The sequence below is a fragment of the Platalea leucorodia genome, assembly GCF_965183815.1.
Source record: "Platalea leucorodia genome assembly, chromosome: 1".
NCBI classification, from domain to species: domain Eukaryota; kingdom Metazoa; phylum Chordata; class Aves; order Pelecaniformes; family Threskiornithidae; genus Platalea; species Platalea leucorodia.
The window spans coordinates 123,429,886-123,456,221 of NC_138823.1; the positions used below are offsets into that span (position 1 = coordinate 123,429,886).

Sequence of the window (26,336 nt, forward strand, 5' to 3'; positions counted from 1 at the left end):
GACCTGCTCTAAATTTTTGAAGTGTTTGCATAATGTTGAGTATCTAAAGAAAAATCACATAGGCAGCGATGTGTGTTTCAAGTAAATGTCTCACAGACGTTAATAAATAAAGTTGCTGTATGTGTAAGTCAAAAGAGTTTTCTTATTGACTTGGAGGCAAAGATGCAGAATTTAGCCCTAGTATTTAAAGTGCCTGCAAAGCCTCATCGTGACTGTGTGCTGGGGAGAATGACACAGATGATTTTCAGCAGAAGCGCAGCGTTCACATTAGGCGGTAGTCTCTTGCGTGCCTGCGTATAGTCGGTGGAAAGAGCAACGTATTCAGAATCTGTGTTGCATCTTAGGTGAGTTGAATAGACGTGGCTGGAGCCATCTCCAATGGCTGTAGGAGGACAATGAGTAGTCACCTAACATACTCCCTGCAGCTGAATCACTAAAATTATGTGGGATGAGCCTGGGCCATATTCTGAACTATATACTTCATAGGCAGTTGATAGTGTTTTGTAAAGAATTAACTTTCTTCTTCCAGTTTTGCCTCATGTTAAACTAAGGTAAAAATGTCAGTGAATATCTTAAAGTTAATTTTCTGTTTGAGCAGTGACTGTAGTTGTCAGATGTTAATTGATTCCTAGTAGAAGGACAAATGTCCAGTAATAAATTGGGTTTATGGTCTGGAAAACCAATTGTTCTGTTAAGATGTGATTCATGTTATGAACCTCTCAGTGGTTCTCAGGAGTTCTGTCAGTACTTTTTCCATCTTTTCTTTCACCCTCTATGAAGAGTTGAGTGGATGGCTGTTCCTTTATTTTTTGTTTAAAGTTTCTAGCTGTATTTATATGAGAACAGGATATGGGGAAAAGACAGAAAGCTTTCCACGTAAGTGACATCAGGCATACATGTATATACAAATGTGCTATGGTAAAATGAGCAGACTGTAATTCATAATGTGACCTTTTTTTCACTCACAGCACCATTAGAAATAAGCTTACTAGAATAATATGTGGAAAGGTACTGTGAGACCACGCATCTGCCATTCAGAAACAGTGTACAAGAAGCATAGTGAAGAGTTGGATTTTTTTCTTTGTTTTTAAGCAAGCCTACCTCCTTCTAGCCTTATAGGCAAGAATATAATATTTTTGAGAGCTTTGAGGATCTACGTTCCTCTGAAAGGCCTGGTTTCTTGTTGAATGATTTACACGTTATGCAATCATATAACATAAATGCAGTTATTTATGAGTTACAGCAAGTGAGTACTGCTGTTTGGGCCTGCTATAACTTTGGAGGAAAAAAAGATGCAGTACAATTAAAGCAAAGATTAAAAAACAGGGGAAGTTCTGTCTAATTTAGGACTTTTTGTGTATCTTTCATGGGAATCGGGATTATCTACTGCAAATGGCCTCAAGAGCTGTTTATAAGAATATCTTATATGAATGTCAGTGGTGTTATTTCCAGATTTACACAGATGTATCTCATTTCAGAATATTTTCTGATCCCAAAGATTGATATGTTTGCCTTAGGGAGACTCTTTTCATTAAATATGAAATGATAAAGCTCATGATTCTTAAGAAGGGCAAAAGGGAGAACGTCAACATAAAATCAGTGGGTTTCAGGAAGATAAATTTCAATAAAGTCAGAAATAGTAGATAAGCTCTTACATGGAGACAAACCTGAAGAGGAAAAGGGAGTTAAGGAAAAAGTTGTTTTAAGAAGATGATACCAATAAGCCCAGGCTGTCTCAGCAGTCAAGCCATTCAACAGCCTAAGCGCAGAGACTATAACCAGGCTTATTTTGTGCACATCACAGTATTCATACACACATTCAAGTTGCTTATTGCATTCTGTCATACATCTATGATGCCTTTCTTAATGACTTGTTTTGCATCATCAATATGCACTCAAGCTCCAGCACTTATGTATGTCATGTATTGTGTTCATGTAGCTTTAAATACTATGTATGAGTATTTCTTCCCTGCTGCTCCTTACTTTGACTTTTTTTCCTATGGCTAGACCAGTACAGAAAATCAGGTTTGGCCTATTAGCCTGTGCTTAGCTAGTTAGTTTAATCACACTGTGAACACTGTGATTCCCATCGTTCAGCTGTAAGCAGTTTGTTGCATATGAAACACAGTAATTTTCTCATACCTAGTGACCAATTACATTGCATGGGATACAAGTGATAATCTTTGTGTTTTGAGCTACCCTGCATTGCTGTCATCTGGATTTGTTGTAAACAAAATGTGTCAATCTAGTTTGATCAATCTACCTTCCTTCTGTAGTCTCGTGGATAGAGGAGAAGCAGTTAACTTTATTGTGTCTTTGCAATATCTCATCAGAAAGCCAGAGAGACATGCCACGCTGCAGCTGTGGTAGTGAGTGAAAACCTGGCTGGAAAATCATACCCAGAGAGCAGTTACCAGTGGTTCAGTGCTGAAAGGGGAGAAAATTTTGAGCAGGATTCCACAAAGGTCCATCCTAGGTTAGAAGTTATCTGGTATTTTCATTAATAACTTGGATGAAAAAGAATACGCTGACTAAATTTGAAAATGACATAAAACTGCTGCAAGAGGCAGTGGGAGGACAGGATTAGAAATCAAAGAGATCTTGACAGTTTGGAGAAAAAAAGTGGAAAAACTAGGCTACAGTTCAATAAAGATAGAGCTCTAAGTTTAAGCTGTAATAATCAACTGCGCAAACACAGGCTGGGGATTGTTGGCTAGACAACAGATCTTCAGAAAAAGATCTGAGGTTTGCAGTACATCACAAATCAGCAATTGTAGGCATTTTCAAATAGGGTTAAATGTCTTTCAGAATTGAATAAAGAAGATACGTAAAATAATTCTCTCTTTCTTCTTGGTGCTCCATCTGCTTTATCTAGATTGTGTCCAAATAAAAAGCTACATTTCAAAAAGGGTAAGGACCTACAGGAGAAACATTAGAAAATAGTAAAGCAGTGAGGATAAACAGAACCATATCTAGAAATTATGACCAATGAGGAAAGATTGAAAGCACTGATGTTATTTAAACTAGAAAGGACAATGAGACAATACGTAATAGTCTACAGATGCTTTAAAAGCTGCTGCAAAAAGGAAAGGAATAACCTGTTCCTCTGGCCACTGCAGGTATGACAAGAGGTAATACTGTTTAGGACTGACATTTTAAATCAGTAGGGTTCTTACTGTTAATCACAACTTAAGTGGCTAAGTTGTGCAGCCTCCACCATAAGAGGTCTTTAAAACCAGACAAAGCCAGTGATCCTCTGTCTTCTTAGGTGCCTTCTTGTTGGTTTTGGGTTTTTGCCAGCCCTGGATCCTTAAGTGCTTGGTCTTTGAACTGGGTAAAGAAGCATGGAGCACAAATTAATCTTATAGTACTGAGTCTCAAGGAGAGATTGAAAGGTGGTGAAGAGGCCTAGATCTCCACTACTATCATGCCTCTCTTCCAGATCTTCAGCAGTAATTTTAAAAACAAAGGCAGAAAGCAGTGCCAATAGTGCTGTGGAGGCAGCAATTGCTGATGTCTCTCTGCACCTTATTTTTCACTTTGATACTAATCACAAGCTAGGTGTGTTCATTGATTAATAATCTCTAGAAAAGTGTTTGACAGAAATGAGACGGATATGGCTGATCCTGCCTTTGGGGGTGGCACACTGTTGGGACGACCTCTTGAGGGCCTTTCTAGTCCTGTTTTTCAGAGACAGTGTGAAAATGTCAACTTTTTCAAATACAGACACCTTTGGATGCAATTTTTTTAAAGATTTATTATATTTCAGTGGGTTGCTTATGAATTATGAAAATCAGGGAATAACTTAGTGACTATTTTGACTTTATTGAATCATAGAATGAGAAGAGTAAAATCTGTCTGTGAATAGGAAGATCAGTTTGATCGTCCTCCCATAACATGGCTATTTTGGGCTAGCTGGAGAAACCCAGTTTCAGTCATGGTTCTATCACAGGATTACGGTGAAGTTTGAGGCAAATAAGTTCATGCCTTAAGTCCCACGTGTAGATTGAGCAGCAGCCCTTTCCTTAGTGAGGGTGTTGTGAGCATGACAACATAAAATATGATGTGGTGCATTAATGTGCTGCATTAATGAGAACGACATGTGTTAAGACAAGTTATTAACCTTTTATTTCCCTTGTGAGCTTTTACTGTTCCTGTCTCCCAGAGATAACAGGTCTTATTCCTAATGTATGGCCTATGAAGCAAATACTGATGCTAAATTCATGGATCAGCTATCACATCTGTTTCTTTCAAGGAAAAAAAGGAACAAAAGTCAAACAAGCATGCGTTCTCCATGCTTAGATCAGGAATCTTCACATCAGTGATTTCTTCTTCATTAGCCCAAAATGTATGAATTTTTTTTTTAAATAAGCTGAGTCCAGGTGTGTTTGGTGGACTGATGCCCCCTGTGTGTCTCTGAGGAGCCTTTCTTATATCACAGGAGATTTGTTCAAGTGGATTCTGCCTGCATGAACATTGAAAATCCTTTTTTTATATTTAATAATTATTTTTCAAATGCACTGTATGACATGTCTACCATTTTTTCCATGTTCTCCCCACTCCACCCCCATGGACAAATATTATTGTTTGAGAACTGAAAATTCATAGTAGCTGGTGTGTGAAATCTGATCCTTGCATAATTCATGGATGAGAATCACCTTCCCTGACTCCAGCTGCCCAGAAGTTAAACTTGGGCAATATAAGCTTGTTACCTGGGTTCCTTCTATAGTCCATGGAGAGAGATATCTGCAAAAGGTGTCACCCAAAGACAGGTGTCTAGAATAGATAAGATGACACTCAATAAGGAGTTTCAGTGGAGATCTCCTCACTACAGAGAAGGCCTAAATTTCTCTTAGACCACATACCTACTTCTTAGATGACCTGAGGGAGATGTGGTGAGTCTTACTCCATTTTAATGTCAGTTGAATTGCTGGTAACAGAAATGCTGCTATTGTCTACTCACTGACTTTGCTTTTCATATCCAAACTGTGTGGAAAATCTGAGCCTGAACTTTGCAATTGGCAGAGATTATCATTCTGTGCTCAGTTTCCCTTGTGAATGTCTTGCAAAGGAAACAGCTAGCAGGAGGAAGATATGCAAAATGGGGCTTTCTGCTCCCACTGCTTAGGTTTAAGCTGGGGGACAGGAAGCACCTCTGATTCAGTATCAGGAATGGGCCTGCTTATTCAGGGACACTTGAGTTCATGCTCTTGCTTACACAGAAGGGACAGTGTAGTTTCTGGCTCACATAGTGGCACAAACCTTCGGGTCCTCCATTTGAGGCATAGTCCCAGGCTGACATCTTTATTTCAGTAGATGATACTAAAGGTAAAATTTAGCCCGCTGACCATGTAGTAAATTAAATTTTAAATGAGATAAAGCATCTTCAGAAATTATTAGTTGAAGCATTATCAAAAGAAATATTGTAATACATGCAATACAAATAATATTGTCTTGGCTCTATAAATGTTCCAACAGGCTTCTTGGGGTGGCTCGGCTTTGATATCAAGGAAGCATCGCAAACTTCTTCATGGCATCCACAGGTAAGTCAGTTTAGTTCATGGACACATTTACCAGGGACTGAGATGAAAGTTGTATGGCCTGTTGGCATCCAAGAGAGTTGCATTTTCCAAAACACGTATTACTATTAATTGGAGAGATTTCTGAACCTATGGGTGGGGGGAGGGAAAAGATGGGAAACGTGATTTGTCTGCTTAGATTGTGTTTGGCCATTTTTGATTCTCTAGTACCTGTGATTATAGGTGCAATTTCCACCTCCCTTTCTCCATTTATAAATTTCACAGGGCTGATTCTGTCGCCTGGAATCCCCATAAAATGCTGTTGGCAGGAATCCAGTGCTGTGCTTTTCTGGTGAAAGACAACTCTGTAAGTCTTCCTGTCCTTTTTTTTTTTTTTTTTTTTTTTTTCTTTAATGCAGTAGGCTGTCATTGCTGTAATATGGAAGTGGAAATAATTAGAAAGCAACTGCAAGTCAGTTTTACTACACTGCAGTGCAAAGGCTGAATGATATTATTTTGAATTTCACCACAAAATTAATAAAGGGTGAATAAGAGAGAGGGGTCAAACTGATCCAAGTCACTGTACTCACCAGTGGTCAAACTTTGCAGCTGGTGCCCTTGCTAGTTAACTCCTGTACATGATTTGCATTCAGAATTGAGTATTTTGTCACCTGGGTCTGCAGCACTTAAGCACTGAGCTCATCAAAGCTGTCAGAATAGCTGTCATCCATTGGGACTGCAGCAGTACTGCATCTCTGTTTAAAGTAGGCAGAGCTCCTCTTCACATCCCCTTACGTGGGTGCACCAGAGTGGGAAAGGAGAGGAATAGGAGTCAGAGCACATGCAGGTAAAGGTGCTGAGCCTTCTTTCCTCACTCCACTAGTTCTTCCTCACCACCAAGGTGATTTAGGCTTTCCAAAAGCCATGACTAATTAAAAGGTGTAGCAAGCAAACAACAGAGCTCTGGTCTCAAGTGGCACAAAAGTGAGATGAGTCTATAATGTGGTAAAAGTCCCTGCTTATATCTTTGTGGAATTCTTCTATCTTAATAAAGAAACCAGTAAGAGGTTAGTTATTTCAAGCCCCATACCAAACTCAGCCCTGCTAAAGCTTATGTCCATTCTCCACTATCAGGGTTGAATTCTAGCTTATACTTCATAGGTTATGGAACCCCTGAGGTTTGCATCACTATTTTGTGGCCATGGTTTGTAAATCACTTTTATAAATCTCTGTCAAAACAGCTGATAGTTTCCATTCAGCTGCTGGTGGTTAGCTGTCCATATAATTGGTTACTAACTCCTGGTAGTAAGATGAAGACCTGATGAGGACCAAAGATGCTAATCAGTGCTCTCTTGGAGAGCTGATTGCTCCAAGGCAGGGGTGAGACATGGCAGGACAGGAAAGAGAAATGTGCCTCGTCATTTCCTTAGATTGGAGTCCGTGGGATTAAAGAGGATTAGATTCCAGGACTACCTGTCCATCACTTTATTCCAGGATGAAAAACAAGTATAATGAAGTTATTGACTAAGATTAATATGGTGTCTTGATTGGAGGCTTGGGAAGAATTCAGTGCTATATTTTTAACTAATTAGACCCAGTACATAGATATAGCCTCAGGTAATGATTAAACTACTTGGGCTGCATAGTGGAAATTTCTCAGGAAGAAAGAGGAAAGAAACGGAGAGGAATGAAATATTCTAGCTGCCCTGGCATTTAGAGTCACTTTACAAACACTATTCCAATTTCAGGACTCTGGCAGCCTTTCTGTATTCTCCTTCCATGGAGTGTAATGTCTGATAGAGCAATCCTATTCCACTGCTAAATCACAGCTGGAAATACTTGTAGAGATGAATTCCAGGCCATTGAGGGGTGAAAACACAAGTATTACTGATCATACAATCAGATCCTGTTGTACAGCGAGACACATTCTGGAAAGTAGAAGACTTCTCTGCATGGGGAGGAGAGCGCATTTTACTTTATCTTTAATTCCTGGAAAATTGGTACTTCCATGTTTTGTGCGTGTGCCAGTGCAGTCTTTATATGCAAATAGAAGAACATACAAATTTGAGTACTTTCTTATCAGCTTTTTAAAGTGTTGGAATATAAAACTTCAAGAAGAAAAGATTAAATGCATCTTTAAGACGCTTCGGCAGAAAGGCCTTGCTTCACTTTGATCCTGTCCATACCAGATCTGGAGCAGGCAGCTGGACCCAGTTTCCCATTAAAAATGCTATTTACATGCCAGTAAGACTATGGAAGAGTACGTGTATTTGTTCCTCACTTTGGAGATTGTTCCACTGCTCCTAAATTACATAAATACCTATGGCTGCAGATGAAGCATACATTTATATGTGAACATAATTCTTTCACACTGTGCTTAGGATGCTTCAGTGGGAGCTGGAAGTTTGGCACATATTGCTCTGCTAGTGAATGTTCAAGGACCTTCAGGTAGTTTCTGAAGTGGTGAATTCTGCAAGAAATCAAAGCAGGAAAATATTAGGCATAGACATTAAGTCCCATTTGTGAGTCAAGCCCTAGCTCCCTTTGAAGGTCTGATTAAAGGAGTTTTGTTGTCCTGTCTTCCCATTTGCTTTGAGGTCCATTTGGAAACAGTTTGTCTCTCTTTCCCCCCCACCCCCCCCTTTTTTTTTTTTTTTTTTTTTTTTAAGGTATAGATTGTTTAACAAGCCCAAGCTTGGTATTTTACTTTATGTATGAAAAGGTAATCTTTAGAAGGAATCACCACCTTTCTAATGTAACAGTTAACACCCTGATTTTCTATTAAGAAAGGTAGTAAGTGACTGGTTTTGTTTGGTTTGGGTTTTTTTTGCCACATAGCATCAATAAAGCTATGTGGTTTAGCAGTGTTAATAGGCTTAAGACATGGCAGCTAGGTTATTAGCATGAATCTCTGAATCTGAATTCTCTCAGTGCCAGGAGGCACACAAGGCGCGAACATCGTTCTTCCACTTCGATCGGTCTGCGGCTGCATGCTCTGGAGTCCCAAGGGCCATAGCGCAGTCTTCTGTTGTTTTTTTCCTCAAGACATGACCGATCCAGTTCCATCTCCTCCTCCTCACTTCATTACTGATTTTCTCCATCTCTGAGTTGATGCTCATTGTTTCTGCAACTTTTTTTTTTTTTTTTTTTTTTTCTTCCCGGGAGGAGGTAGTTGGCCTCCTGCCCAACCCCCATGACTTGGAGGGCCAGTGGTTTTTCTGTCAGGGTGGCCTTCCCTTAGGCTGCGTTGGTTCGCGGCACCTTCTTCAATTTTATCCGGTGCACCCTCCAGAGAGGGATCCCCTATCCACCACCCAGGGGACGCGCCTTGTAGCCGTGCAGCCCCAGCCGAAGGTATTAGCATGAAACATTGTATTTAAATATTTTCCTATACAGGTTTTTTAAAAAAAAAAAAGGATAAGCTGCAGTGAAATGCTGATAAAAGAGTATCTTCCAGCCTTAGTGAAAAAAAATGGTAATGATTTCCAAATAAGGTAGAGATAGAAAAGAGAAATACATGTTTGACTTGATTAGAAGGGAGAAGCGTTTTCACCAAAGGGAAAGAGAGATTGGTTAATCCTCTGTAAAAGTTCAGATCAATGACAGTAGTTCTTCAGTGCTTAAAGCACTCAAGAAATGCACAGCTATCCCTTTTTCACTGCCATACCCTGAATAACTTTCATCACTTCTGTAATAAGTGACTTATCAGAAAACACTCGTATTGCTGTGGTGTGAATTGCAGTGACTGTTTAAACACAAAGCTAGATGGACTGATATTCTCAAAACATTGGTGAGTCACCTTTGTTCTTATATGTTCTTAAAATGCTTTGAATCAGTCTTGGGTTGTACATGCAGCCTTAAGACCACAGAGCTACTCCAATTTGTCCTTGCTATAATCCATATAAATGTGAATACTATCGCTGTATAAATAAAGAACTAATATTTATCACCAACGCCAAAGTTCAGTGACTCGTTAGAGTGTTGCATGAGGTTAGGTAATTAGCAATCAATTCTAGGTAATGAGCAGAATTTTCACTTATTAGTTAAAAATAAAGTCTCAAAGAATGTAGCTAATGAAATCCCAGTTTAGCACAGAATATAATTGATTGAGGTGATCATGGTAGCTATCTATAGTGTAATCTCTTCCTCATCATTAGCAGTATCACAAAGATGTCTACTTCCCCGATTTCTTTCCAGGGCAGCTGCAGGAAATACTCTAATCCCATTGCTTTCTGCTTGGGGTTAGTACCACTGAGAGCTCCTTCTCGCCTCTTGAAGTGAATTACAGGCCTTTTGCATTGCACTGCTTTTGAGAATTTTCAAGTATGCCGTTCAAAAGATTATCCTTATTGCTTCAGATGAGGCAAATCAGGAAGATGTTTGTTTTGGGGAAAAAGATGTTTTGTTAATGAAATTGAAATTCACTTTTAACTAGCAATAGAAATGGAAAGAGATTAGAAGGCGTGCTATAGGTAAGTATGTTCAGTGAGAAAAATATGTTGAATTATGAAATGAGCTCTTTTATATATTGTTTTCAGTATCAATAATTATTCATTTATTTGACATTAATTAGAACACACAACAGCTATCCATAGACTTCATCAAAACCAAAGGCTATTTGAAACTTCATAGTGGACTGGGGCCTCCATGAAAATAGTATTTCCATTTCCCAAACTTCAACAGCCCCAGTATAAGGCAGAGCCCTACCATTAGTCTTTGTGCAAAGGGCAGAAAGATAAAAGATGCTGAAGAAAGGATCTCAAACTTGTCAAATGGGGCAGTTCTAATGAAGTTTTTGCAATTCTTCTGAACAGATGGAGCAGCTCAGTTACTGTGTGGAAAACTGTTGGGGTCTTCTTGGGACTGAGAATGTTGAGTTAGAAAGCATATTTTTTTTTTTTTTTTTTTTTCCCTTCTACTTTTCCATCATTTGACTAGGAAAACTGAGATGACTTTTTATGTCTTCAGTATGTTTAGGTCTATTACTTTTGAGATGTCAGTGATCAAGGAGTAATTGCTTTCTTGAAGATAAAATTTATCTTGGATTTTTTTCCTCTTCTGTTATCCTCCCTGCCCAAACTCTATTCTGCAACATTCCCTTTCTCTTCCCTTCTCTTTCTCTTCCACCTTGCTTCTTGCATTGGTCTGGTGTATTTCTTTCTTTGTCACAAAGTCTGATGTTTGTTTCTTCTCCCGTCTGCTCTAGTGAGGTGCTGGAGGATGTCATTGTACTTGCCTCTGGAGATTGACAGTAGGCAATATCTTCAGCAGGATTTCTTGAGCGTGTTGCGTTATTAGTAAGATAAGCAGATGGAAAAGGATCATCAAGCCAGCACTTCTTGTCAGCTTTGGATGCACCAGGAGAGTAGGACAGTACCCGCTTTTTTTTTTTTTTTTTTTTTTTAAATGAAATATGTTCCCAGGAATTTGAGTTCACTCAGAGATATTGAACTATTTGTTCTTGTTGCATTTTCACTCTAGAGCATTTGTTTTTAAGCTATGAAACTCTGCAGCTGTACTGTGATCTTAGGTGAACTTCTCAGTCTTTCTGTAATATTACCGAGTTTAGGTTTCTTGTGACAAACAAAAGTTATTATTTCTCAGACGACAAGCATGAGGGGAACTAATATCCTGTGATGTCCTCTACTGTGCAGCTGTATTATATTCTGATAAGGCAGAAGATAGTCCCACATTGATCAACCCTGCTATACACTCACTGCAGAAACACTGTGCAAAATTTTAATGTCAGTAAGGGACAAAGCAATTAACTTAAATATGTGGATGTTGCTGCCTTTTTTTTTTTTTTTTTTTTTTTAAATACCATGTCTCATAAACTTGTATTTCCCCTGAAAATCAAGGTATGGAAATGTAAATGAATAGGGCACAATGGCTCTACAGACATCTGCTCCTGTTGTGCAGCTGCTACCCAGAGAACACAAAGCTGTAGAAAAACTGTAAAGGATGGATGCTTCAGTACTTGACTTTTCTTTGGTTTCTAATGTCATCTCTTGCCTTTCTTTTTCTGAGAAAGTTGGAAAGTAGGTGTGAGAATCTTATATACTGCAAAAAACTGCACCCAGCATTGGCTTTCCAGCTACAGCTATCCTGTGCTGCAGCAGCACATTATCACTCTGATGACTGCAGAGGGAGAGCAGCTGCCGCCCCTTTTTTTCCCAAGCCGTCAAGTAAACTGTCTTTTCACAAGGCTGAATGTGCTGGTCCTGTGGCTAAAGAGTTCAGACTGAATTTGCTGTCCTTTTTGCAAGCCAGTGAATTACAATGGGATTGACAAGCCCCTACAGAAGTTGTGGAGAAACCTTTGGTTTCTCCTTTTGTGCTGTATGAATAGGTGCACAGGTTGGTTTTTTGTTTGTTTTGTTTTTGGTATTGATGGAGGGAATTGAAATGGCTAGGAGAGAGGGAGACCTAATCTGTATATGCCAGTGGATTATTTCTCCTTTGGATTTTTTTTGTCTTGACCTTTTTTTCTTTATTTTATTGCCAGTTCCAAAGTTACCAATAAAGTATTGTAACGTAGATCAAGAATTGTACCTCTGTTATGGGAATATGACACTGATTAAGAATGATGTCAGATCCTGTCTGTCATTTTAAAATCAGACTTGCAGCAGATGCAGAAAAAAAAGATGAAATGTGAAATTCTTTTTCAGTTGGTTTAAATTGAAGAGTGATGTTGAATTGGAAAATGAATTGTGCTCTCTGAGATACTGTTTAGCAGCTTCTCTTATGCTGTCCACTTCTGTTCCTTGGTCGGTTCTGCACAGACGACTTCTGCTTCAGCTGTCACTTAAATACATGTTTTCAGATCTGAATCAGATGCTGTAGCCATTTTTTTAACCTCATCTGAATTTCTATTCTAGTATTATCTTATAGATTGTGGTTTATTTTTCTTACCCACTCTTAATATCACTGACAAATCTACAATGTTTTCTGTCTCCTGGGCTCCTTGCAGGGTCACCCTCATCTCTGCTCTTGTAGCCTGCTTTCTGCCAGCCCTTCTCTACTTCGTAGTATTACAGAGTATACTTCAATATTTCATTCTTCAGCCAATGGCCAGTCCTATGCCTCTTCTCTTCCCCTGCACCTTTAAACATATAACAGTCTCTGTGCTTTCTGTTTCCCAGCTTTGTTCTTTGCTGGAACTTGCCATGTTACTTATTTATCTTTGTCTGTTTTCTGCTGTTCATCTCTGCCCAGGTAGCCTCTCGGAAGTTGGAGGTTGGAGATTGCTGAATAAAAATAATTTCATTAACAAACCATAATTAGGGTATGCTAAAGTACCTTTTCTGAGGTTTATTTTCAAATGTTAAAATTATCTGAACTGTGAAAAGAGACAAACATTGGGGCTGTACTTATCTCCTCGTGGTGTTTCCACTCAAACAGTCAGATAGCCTATGCTAAATCCTCAGTGACTTTATTTTCTGGTAACGGCTAAACATTTATTTCTTGGGGCTAAAGAAAAAAGTTAGTTGCCCACCTGCAAGTAACTGTGCCATATATAAAGTTCTTCGTTTGAAAAAGAAAGAATAGATTGAGCTATGTGTGGATATGTTGTTCTTCCAATCTATAGACTGGAGCAGTGGACATAGGCTACTCCTTCTCCTCCCTCTTTCCCACCCATGTAGTCTTTGGGCAACTGTTTCTGTAGTACCCGCTCCCATGGTTTCTTGAGATCTGAGTCAGAATTCCTCTTCAACCTGCAAGTCTTCAGTGACATTATGAAGAAAATAATAACAAAAAAGTTTCCTTATTGTCATTGCTGACTTCACTGAATTCAGGTTCATCCAGGGTTCTTAAACCACACCATAAGCTTTGGATACTTTACTGCACATCCAGTTCTGTTTTACTAAGCAGTTGGTACAGACAGGAAAAAAAGGCTTTGGCTTGTGAAGATAAAAAGGTTTGAAAATGCTTATCATCAATCTAAGTCTCTATTGTGTTTCTCATAGGGCCTCCTGAAGAAGTGTTACTCTGCTAAGGCCGCATACCTGTTCCAGCAGGACAAGTTCTACGATGTCAGCTATGACACTGGTGACAAGTCCATTCAGTGCAGCAGGCGTCCGGATGCGTTCAAATTCTGGCTGATGTGGAAAGCACTGGGAACCACAGGCCTTGAGGAGAGAGTAAACAGGGCACTGGCTTTGGCTAGGTACCACCTCGCAATTTTGAATATGTGTAGTCTGTTTAATTGACTGAAATGTTGATGCTGCTGATACTCCATATCCTGGAACAGACCACATTTTTACTTTTGTCCCCTCTCCTTTTGTTTGTGTATAGTAGGAGGAACTAACAGCAATAATAATTAGTGTCATCACATTTGCTACAATATTTAATAGTAATTATTACTTTTAGCAATAAGAATAATGTTGGTAAAATAGAAGTCTAAATTAGACTATTGATCTACATTGTTTAACATTTATGTTGTCTGAACCAGACATCGGACAGGTTTACCAATACACCCGCTTCTAACTTGTAACTGTGTCTTCTGGTGTTAATGTAAAAGCACCCACCCCTATGTGCCAGGCTCTGAGCTGTGTCTAGTAAGAAGTGAATTAGCCATTCTTCTGTTCACTTCATGCCTCATGACTGAAGAAAAGCAGAAAGCTGATGATGTGGGGGAATTCGTATGAGGACGCTGTTAATGTTAGGATATAGTAGAGGTATATGAAGTCAACTTGTTCTGAGATACTGCTTGTTTTTTCTCCACAAGTTTGCTGAAGTTCTTAATGCTTACAGGATGTTCTGTTAGGGACTGAAGCAACTTTTTCTTGTGATCTTCCCCTCGCTTGCCCTGTTCAGTTTTACTAAGTTTTTGGTCTTGCAGAACTGAGTTTCACAAGTGAATTCTGCAAAATTTTTGCTAGAAGGTATTTCTAAAGTGATGGTGATCTCTCAGTTTCTGGGAAGAAACTTCCATACACAGGTTGTTTTGTCTTCTGATAGAAGAAATAATATTGAAGTAAGATAATGGCCCATTAAAAACAATTCACTTGAAGTATCATATTTGTTCAGAATTAGTACAAGATGAACCACAATGAAATCTTCACCAGTTCCTGGGCTAGCTACACACTACCATAAGTCAAATCATTAATATTGAAAAACAGTCACCCATATCATATTGCCATTTTATTTTTGATATGACCTACCAAGTCAAAAGTAATTGAATGTTTACTCCAGTGCAAATTAAAGGAATAGTCTCGCTTTAATGAAGTCGCTTAAAGAAAAGGTAAAAATACCCATGACCTAAACCCAGAGTGGATTAGAAAGGAATAAAAAGAAAGAGGGAAAACCACAAAAATCCAAATGAGCTGTGGCTTTTTTCTCTATTTTATTTCTTCAAAGCCACTCAGTGTTTGTCTGGTTAAGTGTTCCTTAATATCTTCTGGTTAAATTGCACCTTGTTTTTGTTCTGAAGCATTGTACTGTTCTGGGTTTGTACAGAGTAAGTAATTCATTCCACTATCAGTAGGAGAATTCAGCCCTATCAAGGTCACTGCCCAAGGTCGTTTGACTGAGAGTGTAGTGATTAATGACCTTTCTGGGATCAATACTCTCTTTAAACATTAGGATTCAGCTGGCAGTGCTTCTAAGGAGTGTCTCTTTTTGGGGGGGGTGTTTGTTTTGGTTTTTTTGTTTGTTTGTTTTTTTTGTTTTTTTTTTTTTCTTTAAGAAGAAATTTAATTCTTAGTCATTATCTGATGAAGTATATTCTTTACAGTAGCTGCATTGCTATCTTGAGTTTGCATGGATGTGGGCACTTCGCAGCTGAGGCATCAGGTTTACTGGGCACTATGCCAGGTTTCCTAACTACTCAACAGCTGTGCAGCCTTTCTCCTGATTTGTTACAGTAGGTTTTACTTTGATGTTGCAAAGACAGTATTTCAGTGTTCCTGAAACCAGACTTGGATTAATTCTGGAACTAGTCCATTGACTATAGAACTTAAGAGCAAGATTACTTTTTTTTTTTTCTCCGTGGCCAGGCAGAGCTACAAAGGTTTTAGGGTAATTACAGGCATGTATTTCTGTTGCATCAAACTTTGCTTATTGGCTAGTCCATTAATTTCTTCTGGTTCTGGAGAAGAATCATGTTTTCAGTGTATTAGATGTCTCAGGAACATTGTGATGCTACCTATTTGGAAAGGCTTATTTTTAAAATACCTACAGTAGAGCATCCTGCTGATCACTTCAGAAAAGGTTTTGCTGGGTTTTTTTCCCCCCAGTTATTTTTGATGCAGGGATGTTGCTTTATGAAGTACACTAAAAAGAAAATAGAAGTAAACTGCTTTTAGAATACAACTATAACCACCTCTGCGTTTTATGCTTCAGCATCTTTGCAGTTTTTCTGATTCCTCTTCTGACACCCACTCTTAGCAGACATATGTCTACTTTCATGGCAGATCTCCACCCCTCATTTTCTGCAAGGCTTAATCATAGCAAATACCACTTCTCTGTGCACTCCAGTCCTCACTGAGACTCAAGCCTTTCTGACGTTCTACAACCATGACACGATAATAAAACTCCACTGTCAACTGTGGAAAGATGCACAGAGTAAATTGCTCCACTGCCATCAAATGGTCCTGGCAAGATAAATCATGGCTGATGGATTTTCTAATGGCTGCCTTCTTAGGCTATTGGCAATGTAGTTAAGAACATGATTAACGATGTTGTGAGCTTGACCGACATCAGGTATCCTATGTCAGATGGTCGTATAAAAACCAAGGCACTTGTGGTAAGAAGGAAGGGTATTAAGCATTGTAAAATAGCTTTAACAATTCAAGACCTCAAAAAAAAAAAAAAAAAAAAAGGTGATCATACATAGGTTTCTTTTTCATGATTTACTAAAAAAAAAATAGAGGGCCACTGTCTTGTGAATAGCCTGCTGATTTTGCTGAATGTTGATTTTATGGCACAGACCAGTATCTTCTAATCAACAGGACAAAAGCACTGAGCTTGTTTTACTTAAGACAATTCCCCTACAGAAATAGGTTCCCCCCAACACGCTCACATGATAGCTAGCGTCCTACTTACCTTTCAGCATGCCTCTCTTTCAACCTAAACAGTAGTGTGGGCATTAACAGCCATGTAACAAACAAATGCATGCAGTAGGATCTAAATGGTCGTGGTAGAAAAGACCCAGAACCTTGACTTATAGTGAGAGGAAACATCTCAACAGCACACAGTGCAACGCAGCCCATAGAGCTGCGTGCCATGGGAACTGGCACTGTACCACAGCAATCATTTTGCAGGGATGTGTGCTAAGAGGTAATGAGTCACACGCACAATACTTGTTAATGATAAACAGCATGACAACTCCCCATGCTCTGTTTTGAAAAATGTATACCATCTAGGGTATTGTTTACTGCCTCCCTAGCTAACCTGTTTCTGCAGCACGTCTGCCGAATAGCAGGCGTGGCAGATACAACTGTGCTAGATGTGTCCCTGTGGGGGCAGGTTTCAGGCATGTGGATAGAACCAAGGGGGGTTATTTTGACAATATTTTTCTTCCTTAAGTAGTGGATAAAAGAATTATTTTGTGATGACCAGTAATGCAGTTGCAGGCAGGAAAATGCCAAATAAATGCAACAAAAGAACAGATTTGTACACAGTCAGTAGTTTAAGTGTCTCAGCTTTATTAGTTAAACAGCAAAATCTTCATGTAGAAGACTAAAATTCTGTTGAAATGGAAAAGCTGTGTGAATTTGAGGTGATTTCTCTGGAGATTTCCTTGGGAAGGCTTTGAGGGGGGAATAAAGAGAGAAGTCCCAGCTATGTCTAAGTGTCCTGTTTGCTTCAGAATTTCTGTGTGATGTGTGCCATGGCAAAGTTGAGGTCACGTTTTAAAAAACTTCTATAAATTGAAGCTGTTTGGATCCAAAGGTTTGATTTAAACCTGTTTTCCCATTGAAGACTTCTGTGTTTTTCATACTGACAGGTGAAAGAGAAAAGAAATACTTGTTTCAATGCGTAGGATGCCCAGGGATTATTGTGCATCAGCAGTGGCTCATTGAATGGAAATGTGCGCTGTTGTGTACAGTATGGAACAAGGCAGCACTGGGAAAATTGCTGAGCTTGAAGTACGTGGAAACTTTTAAATTCTGAGCTAAACTAAGAGGTCCTAGTGACAATAGTAGTGCAAGAAATGTCAGGGTGACCATGAAATAACATGGCAGCACAGAATCAGCACTTGAGAAAAAGAGATGGAGGAATTAATTTGTAAAGAGCAACATGAATGGAAATTTACATTGAGAAAGTTCACAGCCTGATGCAAATAGGATCAATTTGTGCCATGTGGCTCCACTGAAAATCTGTGCCTGAGGACAGAATTTGGCCTCTCCTCAGTGCTCCTTGGCTGGCAGTAGCCTTCATTTGTTTCCAGGAACTGATAGCTACTGCATTTTCACAGCAGGTAGAAATGAGGTTTAACTCTATGGTTTCTTTAGAGGGAAAAAAAAGAAAAAGAAAAAAAAAAAAAAAGAAGGAAAAAAAAGAAGTGTATACATATTCAAGACCTTTTTTGTTGTCGTCTCTATGTATTGTTTTGTTCTATGCTTTAAAACTCTGCATTTTTAATTACAGGTATCTAGTGGAGGAAATCAAGAAAAGAGAGGGATTCCGGCTTCTTTTGGAGGTAAGTGAAAATGGAACTGAACTTTTGTTGGGGGGAAGGGAGGTGTCTATTGTTTTATTTTGTTCTTTTTAGCCAATTGCCAATTTGTATTTGAAGTATATAATTTAATAAGTTTATGTATTGGAGATACACAGATATGATTGAACACACATAACATACTCTGTATTCCCTACAGTCACTTTACCTATTTTCCTAGCTTCTGGGCTTGCATTGCCTCAGGGGGTATAGATGGAGCACTTTTCTGTGAAAGTGAAGAGTCTGGCTGCAGAAAAGCAGTGCTTGCCAGACTTACGGATAAGAATATGTGTTGGATGGAAGAAAATTTTAATCCTAAAAATGGACTTTTCATCATTAAAGTCCATGTTTTTTTCCTGAATTCTCTTTCTATACCCATCTTCCTGAAAGCTACCCAAAAGTTGTGGTTTTCACCCATCTTTGCTAAACCTGTCAGGTTATTACCTGTTGGTGATCTTGCTTAGGGGAGAGTGACTAAAGGGGGCAGAGTTAAGCGCTATTTTTCCACCTATCCTCAGCTCTTTCGTTAATAAGGCTAATATCTGGGGATGTTGCAAAGACCTGTCATTTTCAGAAAAACGGTCTGCATTGTTGGATGTGTATGTGTATGAAAGACAGCTGGAAGAGAGCACATGGAGGAGGAAGGGAAACGGAGTAAGTGCCACACATGGAGATTTGGTTTACACTTGCTGATGCCATGAGCATTCCAGGTTAGGCTAGAAGAAATATGAAATATAAAAAATATTTTATACTATTCATACAATATAAACTTTTCCCTTTAACTCTGAAAACTGCTAATTTGAAAGTGCATGCTGGGAAACTTTACGTGGAGTGAAGAATTCTGGGCCAGCAACACCTGATGGGGTTACTGAAGTGGCAAGTCTGTTAAAAAGCTCTCCATTATTGTAGAGCTTAGCAGAGAGCCCAGATCCACTGTAGATGTGACCGCTGTTGGTGAGAGCAGAGACTGCTGTTTAGTTCCTGCAGGAATAGGACATCCGGATTAAAAGTCGGATTGGAGGGAGTGCTATAGTATGGGCAATAAGAAGGAGGTTGAGCAAGGGTTAAGAAGAGGTTTTCAGGAGTGCAGGAGGACAAGCAGGGAGAAATCAAAGAAAGACTGCTGGGAGGCAGCTAGGCCCAGTTATGGAGCCCTTTCTGAAAGGAAGTTGGACTTCGGACAAGAAGCTCAGGAAGATGATCCTCTGATACGTGCAGTGAGGAAAGCCCTGTAATGAGAACCACTCCATGGCCTGGAAATGCCGCTCGTGCTTGAGTCATCTTGAACTCTTCTGTGGTATAATTGCTTACCTGCTTGGACACGAGCGGCGACAAGATAACCAGAAATAGAGCGAAGCATGGCTGGGGGTAGTTAAGTTTTTCTAGGATAAATGGTATTTTCAGAGGGGGATGATGTATTTGATGTGTGAAAGGAAACTGAGATAATCAAGAAGGCAATATAGGCAATGGCAATATGGTAATATATGCCATCTGTCTACTCCTGCCATCTGATTTTAAACAGTTTTAAAATAAACCCTGTAACAGCAAGCCAGTGCTTGCGCTCATGAGGAAGTCTCTGCCTTTTCAGGTCTGTGTTTATGTGTGTACTCAATGCATGCTCTTTGGGAAAAGAAACGGGACTTTAAGAACTGAGCTTTATTTCATTCAGTGGCAGCAGGTGGCAGGTTTGCAGCTCTGTTCCTGCTGACAACGATATTCTTCTTGATGATTAAATTGTATTTAATGCATTCTTTGAAGCGAGGCGGAAAATGATATGAGCAGTTCGCAGTGCCCTTTCATGAAAGAACACGTCTCAGCTGGTGGGCTCTCCTTGTTCAGGAGACTGCCTGGGATTGTAATAGCCTCATTCACAGTGGGGCAAAGAGATGGTGTGACCCAGCTACCAAGCTCCCTTTTAACTTCTTTTTTCTTTCAACCAGTACTAATGAGGATGGCGTGTGGGAGGGGAGAGGGGTGTGTGAGTTCATAATCTATATTATAATCTAGACCCCAGTTAAATACTGTGTTGCAAATAATGCAGATCAAAATTGACGGAGTGGTTTTATGGGTGCTGTTGGATGGGATTAGAAGGCACATTGATTCCTTGTGCTATTGCTACCTGTAGAGGTAAAAAAAAAAAAAAAAAAAAAAAAAAAAAGTTCCAAATTAGCCTGATTAGCCTGGACTGGTCTGCTGGGAACATTTTCTCAATCATATATGAAACAGAAACCTCATAAGCACAAAATGCCTTATTTTATAATGCATGGTGAACAGCCATTCTTGGTGGGAGTCTTGCAGCTAACTCTGCTGAATTTAAAGGCAAAATTTCTCTGGAGGGAAGCAGAGATGTGGAGTCTCAGTCTTTGCTCAAAGGGCCTGCTTAGATATTGGATAAGATATATCCAAGATATGGCACGTACCCTGCAAGGGGTCCTGAGATTCTTATAAAATGTGGAAATTGAGAAAGCCAGCATTAACTCCAGCATCATGTAGTGGGCTGTTTGATATACGATATAAAAGGACATTGGCATTGTTCAGTAGAAAAATGACTAGGTGGGCAAGTGTTAAATGGTGACAGAAATTGAGTTTGTGTGTTTTGTGTAAAATGCCTCATAGGAAATTTCCGTTTAAAAAAATACTAAAAAGAAAAAGTATTCTTCTCTTTAAAGTTGCTTCAATTTTGAAATCTGTAAGTTACGTCTCTATGCTTCTCTTACGCTTTTTTCCTTACCAAAGTTTTTAGTGAGCAAAGCACAGTTAAATATGTATATAGGAAGAAGAAATGAAAAAGGAACCCCAACAGGTTTCTTTTTTCTGGCAGCAGGAAGAGAAGTGGATGATATGAAAACGATTTCTAGTTTCAAAAAACGGAAACAAAAGGTGAGTTGGAGAAGGAAGTTTTAATGAAAAGGGTAAAAACTCAAAGGCTTTTTTTTTTTTTCCCCCCGAAAATAAAGCAGAACTTTTTGATGAGCTATAATATGTATTCCTGTCCCATTTGTTACATCTCATAAGCCATCACTTGTTCTCTTGTTTAGCCGGAGTATGCAAACGTTTGCTTTTGGTACATTCCACCAAGCTTAAGAAAAATGGAGGATGGACCTGAATTTTGGCAGAAGCTACACCAGGTGAGTGTCACATGAACAGTGTTGTCTGTAGCTTACTGTTTTATCTGTGTGCCAGATAAGAATGTGAAATAGCCATTAGCTTTGCTCACCATTAACCTATCAGTAGCATGGGGATTTAATCCTTAAATAGATGTTGGTAGGATTTAAGTTTGTTCTCTGTTTAGACAAGGCTAATTAATTTTTTTCTTAATGTAAGAGATGCAGGCATTTACAAGTATTCAGCTTACTATCAAAGCTGTTAGCAGCTGGCAGAACTGAGAGAAGAGGAACAGTGTTGTCTGCATCTCTTGTCTAGACAGAGTATTCATTACCTGTTTCAGACACTTAACACTGTCCTTGGAACTTGTCTTGCATTATCTATGATAATCTATGGTAATGCAAGTGAGGAAGTGCTTCAGAATGCATTTCTGATGTTAAACAACCCGTAAATGATGACAGGAATACAATGGGAAAAACTTCATTGGTGAGCATTTTGGTAATTCTGGCATCCTGGTAGAAAATCATGAACATCTTGAAAAAAGCAGCAGTAAAATTTTGAAGTTACTAGTGGGGAATCAGTAGATAAGACTTAATTAAGAAACCAATAGACACTATGGTATTATGTTTTACTGAATAAGCTATTCTGTGAGGAACTAAATTTAATTCATTGTTTGCTCCTCTCTGTAGCAGCTTTAGTGCTCTGCATTTATTTTTTCCTAGTATTTGCTACTAGAATTTAACTAGAACATAGTATACTATATATATACTATATATATGTATATACAGTATGTATACTGTATATACATGCTATACATACTATGTATACATGCATACTTCCTATAATGTTTGTTCTCCTTTCAGCAGCTTTCCTTTCACAGGAATTGTTTTCAATTTATGCTGGATGCTGGTGTCTTTAGGGGTGAGGTTTTCCTTAACCCTGTTTGTATTGTTTTGGAAAGTATATTTAACTTTTGCGGTACAAAGCCACGCGTAGCCACAGTGTGGACACAAGGGGTTTGCATTTACCATGCTTTCACAAAGCATGGATGGGCTACGATCCTTTCATATGGGGCTTCCCTTCCTCTTGTTAGAGTGGAAGGTCTATACATATATACATATATATATATATGCATATGTATGTATATACACACCCTCACACAGAGGTGTGTAACAGCTCCTCTACCCATGGAGGAGTGAGGATTTGGAAGGGAGCAATGGGAAGGCATAGAAGAAATAATGCTACAACTACCACCTTTTGATTTATGTATCTAGGGAAGGGACTGAGGAGGGAAGGGATGAAGCACAACGAATGGCTTTGAGCACACACATTGTGAGTGGCTTTTTGAGTGTAACTTACTGGTTCTTTGCTCTGATGCTCTATGGTGTTTCCATTCAAGGTGGAGAATAGACACCTGGCTTTATTTTAAGTACTGATATAGATAGACTGACCCTGGAAATGCAGATTTCCTAGCCAGTGTTTTGTGGGAGAGGACTTGGAGGGAAAGGAGCTTGCGTGCAGTTTCTCCCAGAACTGAACACTGCTGCCGATCTCAACAACTCCTTTCAGAGGCAAGGTGACATTTTCTTGCTTCTTATGCCTCCTCTGACAAAGTACTAAGAAAACCAAAATCCTAAAACATAACCTATTTCTCTCCTCCTCACTTAAGCCCAAAAGAAAACCTACCACAAAACAGACGAAAACTCCCTAGCAAAGCAAGGCACCGAACAGTGCAAATTTCTCTCTTGAGGGATGGGGAGAGGAAACAACAAATGATGATTATTAGTTGCATTGCTTTAGGCACTGCTGGGAAGTTCTTCGGCATTATGGAAATGAGCTTGTTACACAACTAAAATATGTTATTTCACCTCCCAGATTCTCTACAGGGACAGGTCTGGAATTACTTTCCTTTTTGGATGCTGAGGGCCAGTTTGGGGTGCAACATGTATCGGTGAGCAGATGAGACGACAGCACTGGGTCACAAAAAATAAGGCTGACTTGACTTTTCCAGCTAATGTCAATTTGTTCTAACACTGCTGATGCAAACACCATAGTCATTATATTACTATTACATTAATCAGTACAAATATATGGCTGGGCAAGAAGCAATGCATCCTGATCAGCAAGGTGTAAGTGATAAGAAGATGAAGACTGGAGAGGTTGTTGCATTATGCCATCAACAGGCAGATGGGGATGTGTACAGTTTCTTGACTACAAGTGCTTCCTGAATATTCCCATCATTTCACTAAAATGAGCATTAAAATGTTTTAATTCACAATTTGTCTTTCCACACAACATTTTAACATCACAGTTATTCTGTTTATCCAGAAATCAATTTTGCTTCTTGGTGACCTGCATATCTGACAATAATTAAGGAAATGTATGTGTTAAAAATCCATTGAGCAAGTAATTGATTTTATTCAACTGCTTGTTCAGCAATATTGTTCAAAATAACATGCTGTCTTCTAAGGTTAGTTATGTGAGTTTTAGTGCTGGTGAAACTTGATAAGCAAATAGCTCTGATCTCAAGCCCTCAGCTTCGTGGAGAATTTGCATAGTCCTATGCAAAATAACCCTGAAGGTTTTCTGCTGTACTGGCTCTTCTCCAGCTTCCATGGCCCACTTTTTGTGGAAATGTGTCAGGGCTGACTGGATTGCAGCATGATATCTGATTCTGATGTCAGTCTTCTAGCTGTCCTACAGAAACTGTGTCTCTCAGAAGCTTTTTTTTTTTTTTTTTTTTTTTTTTTTGTGGTACACTGTTTGTTTGTTTTAAATTCTGGGGCCTTGGACTTCAGGTATAAAATTTGCCCTCTTCAGAGTCTCCAACACGCAAACCAGAAAGGTGATGGGAAAGAGTGGCCTGAAGGATTTGGGCCAGCCACTAACTGGTCATTTGAGTCATTGCCTGAACAACATGGTGCTGGGGAAGTACAGAACAGCATAAATGGTACATTACTCTGTTACCCAATGAAACTGGGAATCCTGTGCACATCCACAGTTTTACAACACTTTCATCTTTTGGGATTACAGCAGGATTTGGTTGTGTAGTGAAACTGGTTCTACATACAGTACAGCAAGGCTTTGGATGCAATTGGGTGGTCCAAGATAGCCCTGAACAGTTTGCAGTACACTGAGTGCATAACAGACAGCATAACCCATAAAGGAACCTGTGACGTAAGGTGTTTTTCAGTGATGTTCTTCACAAGTGAAGAGGGATTATTTCTTGTAGAAACCATACAAATGGGCACTCTGGTAACTGGGGAGCTGCTGTACGTTCAACTAGAAATATTTGTAAGTGGTGTTATTTTGTCGTTGCAAACCGGGGGCAGTTGTCTCTGACCTGGAACTGGCATAATTGACGGGATGAAGGAACAATTGCTTTGCCAGTACTGTATGTGCCCCCTAGTGGTATTTTTGCTCCTCTTCCTCTTACGACACAGTAAGATTTACTTTGTTTACTGCTGAGGGTGGTCAGTGCATCACAGTCACAGTGAGAAACGCGTGACTGGAGATTACAAGCCAGAAATGGAAGTGACAAGAGAAGCAAAAAATTTAAGCCCAGACCATTCCAATTTTCATATTTTTTCCATTACTGCAAATATCCATGCACATTCTTACTTGTAACAGTCTTTTCTTTAGAAATTCAAAGGTCAGCTTTCTCGGCTCATGCTGGAGTGTTTCCAGATGACGCAGAATGAGCTGGTCGTTAGTAATACTGTCTTTGGAAAGCCTCCTGGCAGCACAGAGGGTGCTAGGGCACAAGGAAAGGTTTGGAGGGATGCGTCTAGAACTATTGCCATCCTGTTGCTAACCCAGCCTGTCAGCCATGCCTTGTGCATTCTGGATCAGCTTATAGTCTGCTCAAACTCAGTGTGGTCTGGAGGACTAAGAAGGAGACACAGAAGTAACCATCTTTAACAGAGCCCTCCTCCTGCGGGAGCCTGGCTTTGCTGAAGGATCCTGGAGCGTAACTGTAGGTAGACTACTGCATATTGAATACTGCTTAGTAAAGAGGGCTAGTGGTATATTGCAAAGTACCACTTTAGACCTCAAAATTGGGGTTATAAAAGTGTCAGTAGGTTCCTGGTAGGTCTTTTATGCTTTACTAAACTTTGCCTGGTCTATAGTTCTAAACAACATATGCTGGAGTATCAGATTTCCAATGGTTCAGTAAAGCTTTTATACGTAGTTGTTAGCTCCAATTACTCAAAATTCTAGCATCTTAGTCTCGGACTCTACTTGTGTGGTGTGTTTGGGGTTTTTTTGTTTTGTTTTGTTTTCTTCCTGCCCTTTTGTGGATTTTCGGCCAAATAATACAAAATTTATTGGTTGTATTAGAAGGCTCAGGATACAATTTCATAATGAAGCCTGTATAGCTTGGAATGTCATTTTTACCCCTCACCTCTCCCCGTTAGTAAAAGGTAACCTTATTCCTGCCTTCCCCCCGCCAAGAGAAGAATATAGCTGTCTGCTATCTGAAGGCATATTTGTAAAATAGCCTGTCATGCTGACTGGTATTGTGATACATTTATATAATGAGAGGTTTTATATCAAAGCAGAAATGTAAGGAGGTTGAAGTGGTGTTGCCTTGGCAACCTCTGAATCTTGTGGTCTTTGTGGTATAAATCAAACACTAATCAAGGACCCGATTCAGTATTCTTTATGTATTCAAAATACCTATTGACTACGGGATGAGGTTTGAATGGGAAGGGAAAACAAGACCTCCAATTGGTTCTATTAATAATGTTTGCCCTGTATATTTTGGAAGAACAAGAGAAAAATGGCATAGATTATAACCACAACATTAAATGCAGCAAGCCCAGGTTTATGCACAAGAAAGGTCCCGAACATGTCACGGCAAGTGTATTGCTACCTGGGGTTTGTGTGCAAAATGTTGTTACTTGAATGCCTGGCATTCTTGTGTACTATACTTTGAGTTTTTCTTACACTTGAATGAGAAAACAATTAATATTTTAATGTGTGTGTTTGAAGAGTAATGGTAGAGACCCCTTTCTGTGAACTTTGCTTACATGAGTAATTTTTATGGT

The 26,336-nt window shown here is 39.3% G+C and overlaps 1 protein-coding gene across 1 annotated transcript in view; it reads left to right on the forward strand.

Annotated features, from left to right (window-relative positions):
- The window catches only part of GADL1 (glutamate decarboxylase like 1), a gene marked incomplete at both ends in the record, with an annotated part of 80,106 nt that overhangs the window by 23,834 nt on the left and 29,936 nt on the right, over positions 1 to 26,336 (forward strand). Inside the window, 5 exons of the mRNA XM_082311364.1 lie at positions 5,479 to 5,543; positions 5,805 to 5,886; positions 13,487 to 13,686; positions 18,114 to 18,165; positions 21,219 to 21,308. Coding sequence (XP_082167490.1) covers positions 5,479 to 5,543; positions 5,805 to 5,886; positions 13,487 to 13,686; positions 18,114 to 18,165; positions 21,219 to 21,308 — 489 coding nt within the window. The remainder of the gene's footprint in view (positions 1 to 5,478; positions 5,544 to 5,804; positions 5,887 to 13,486; positions 13,687 to 18,113; positions 18,166 to 21,218; positions 21,309 to 26,336) is intronic.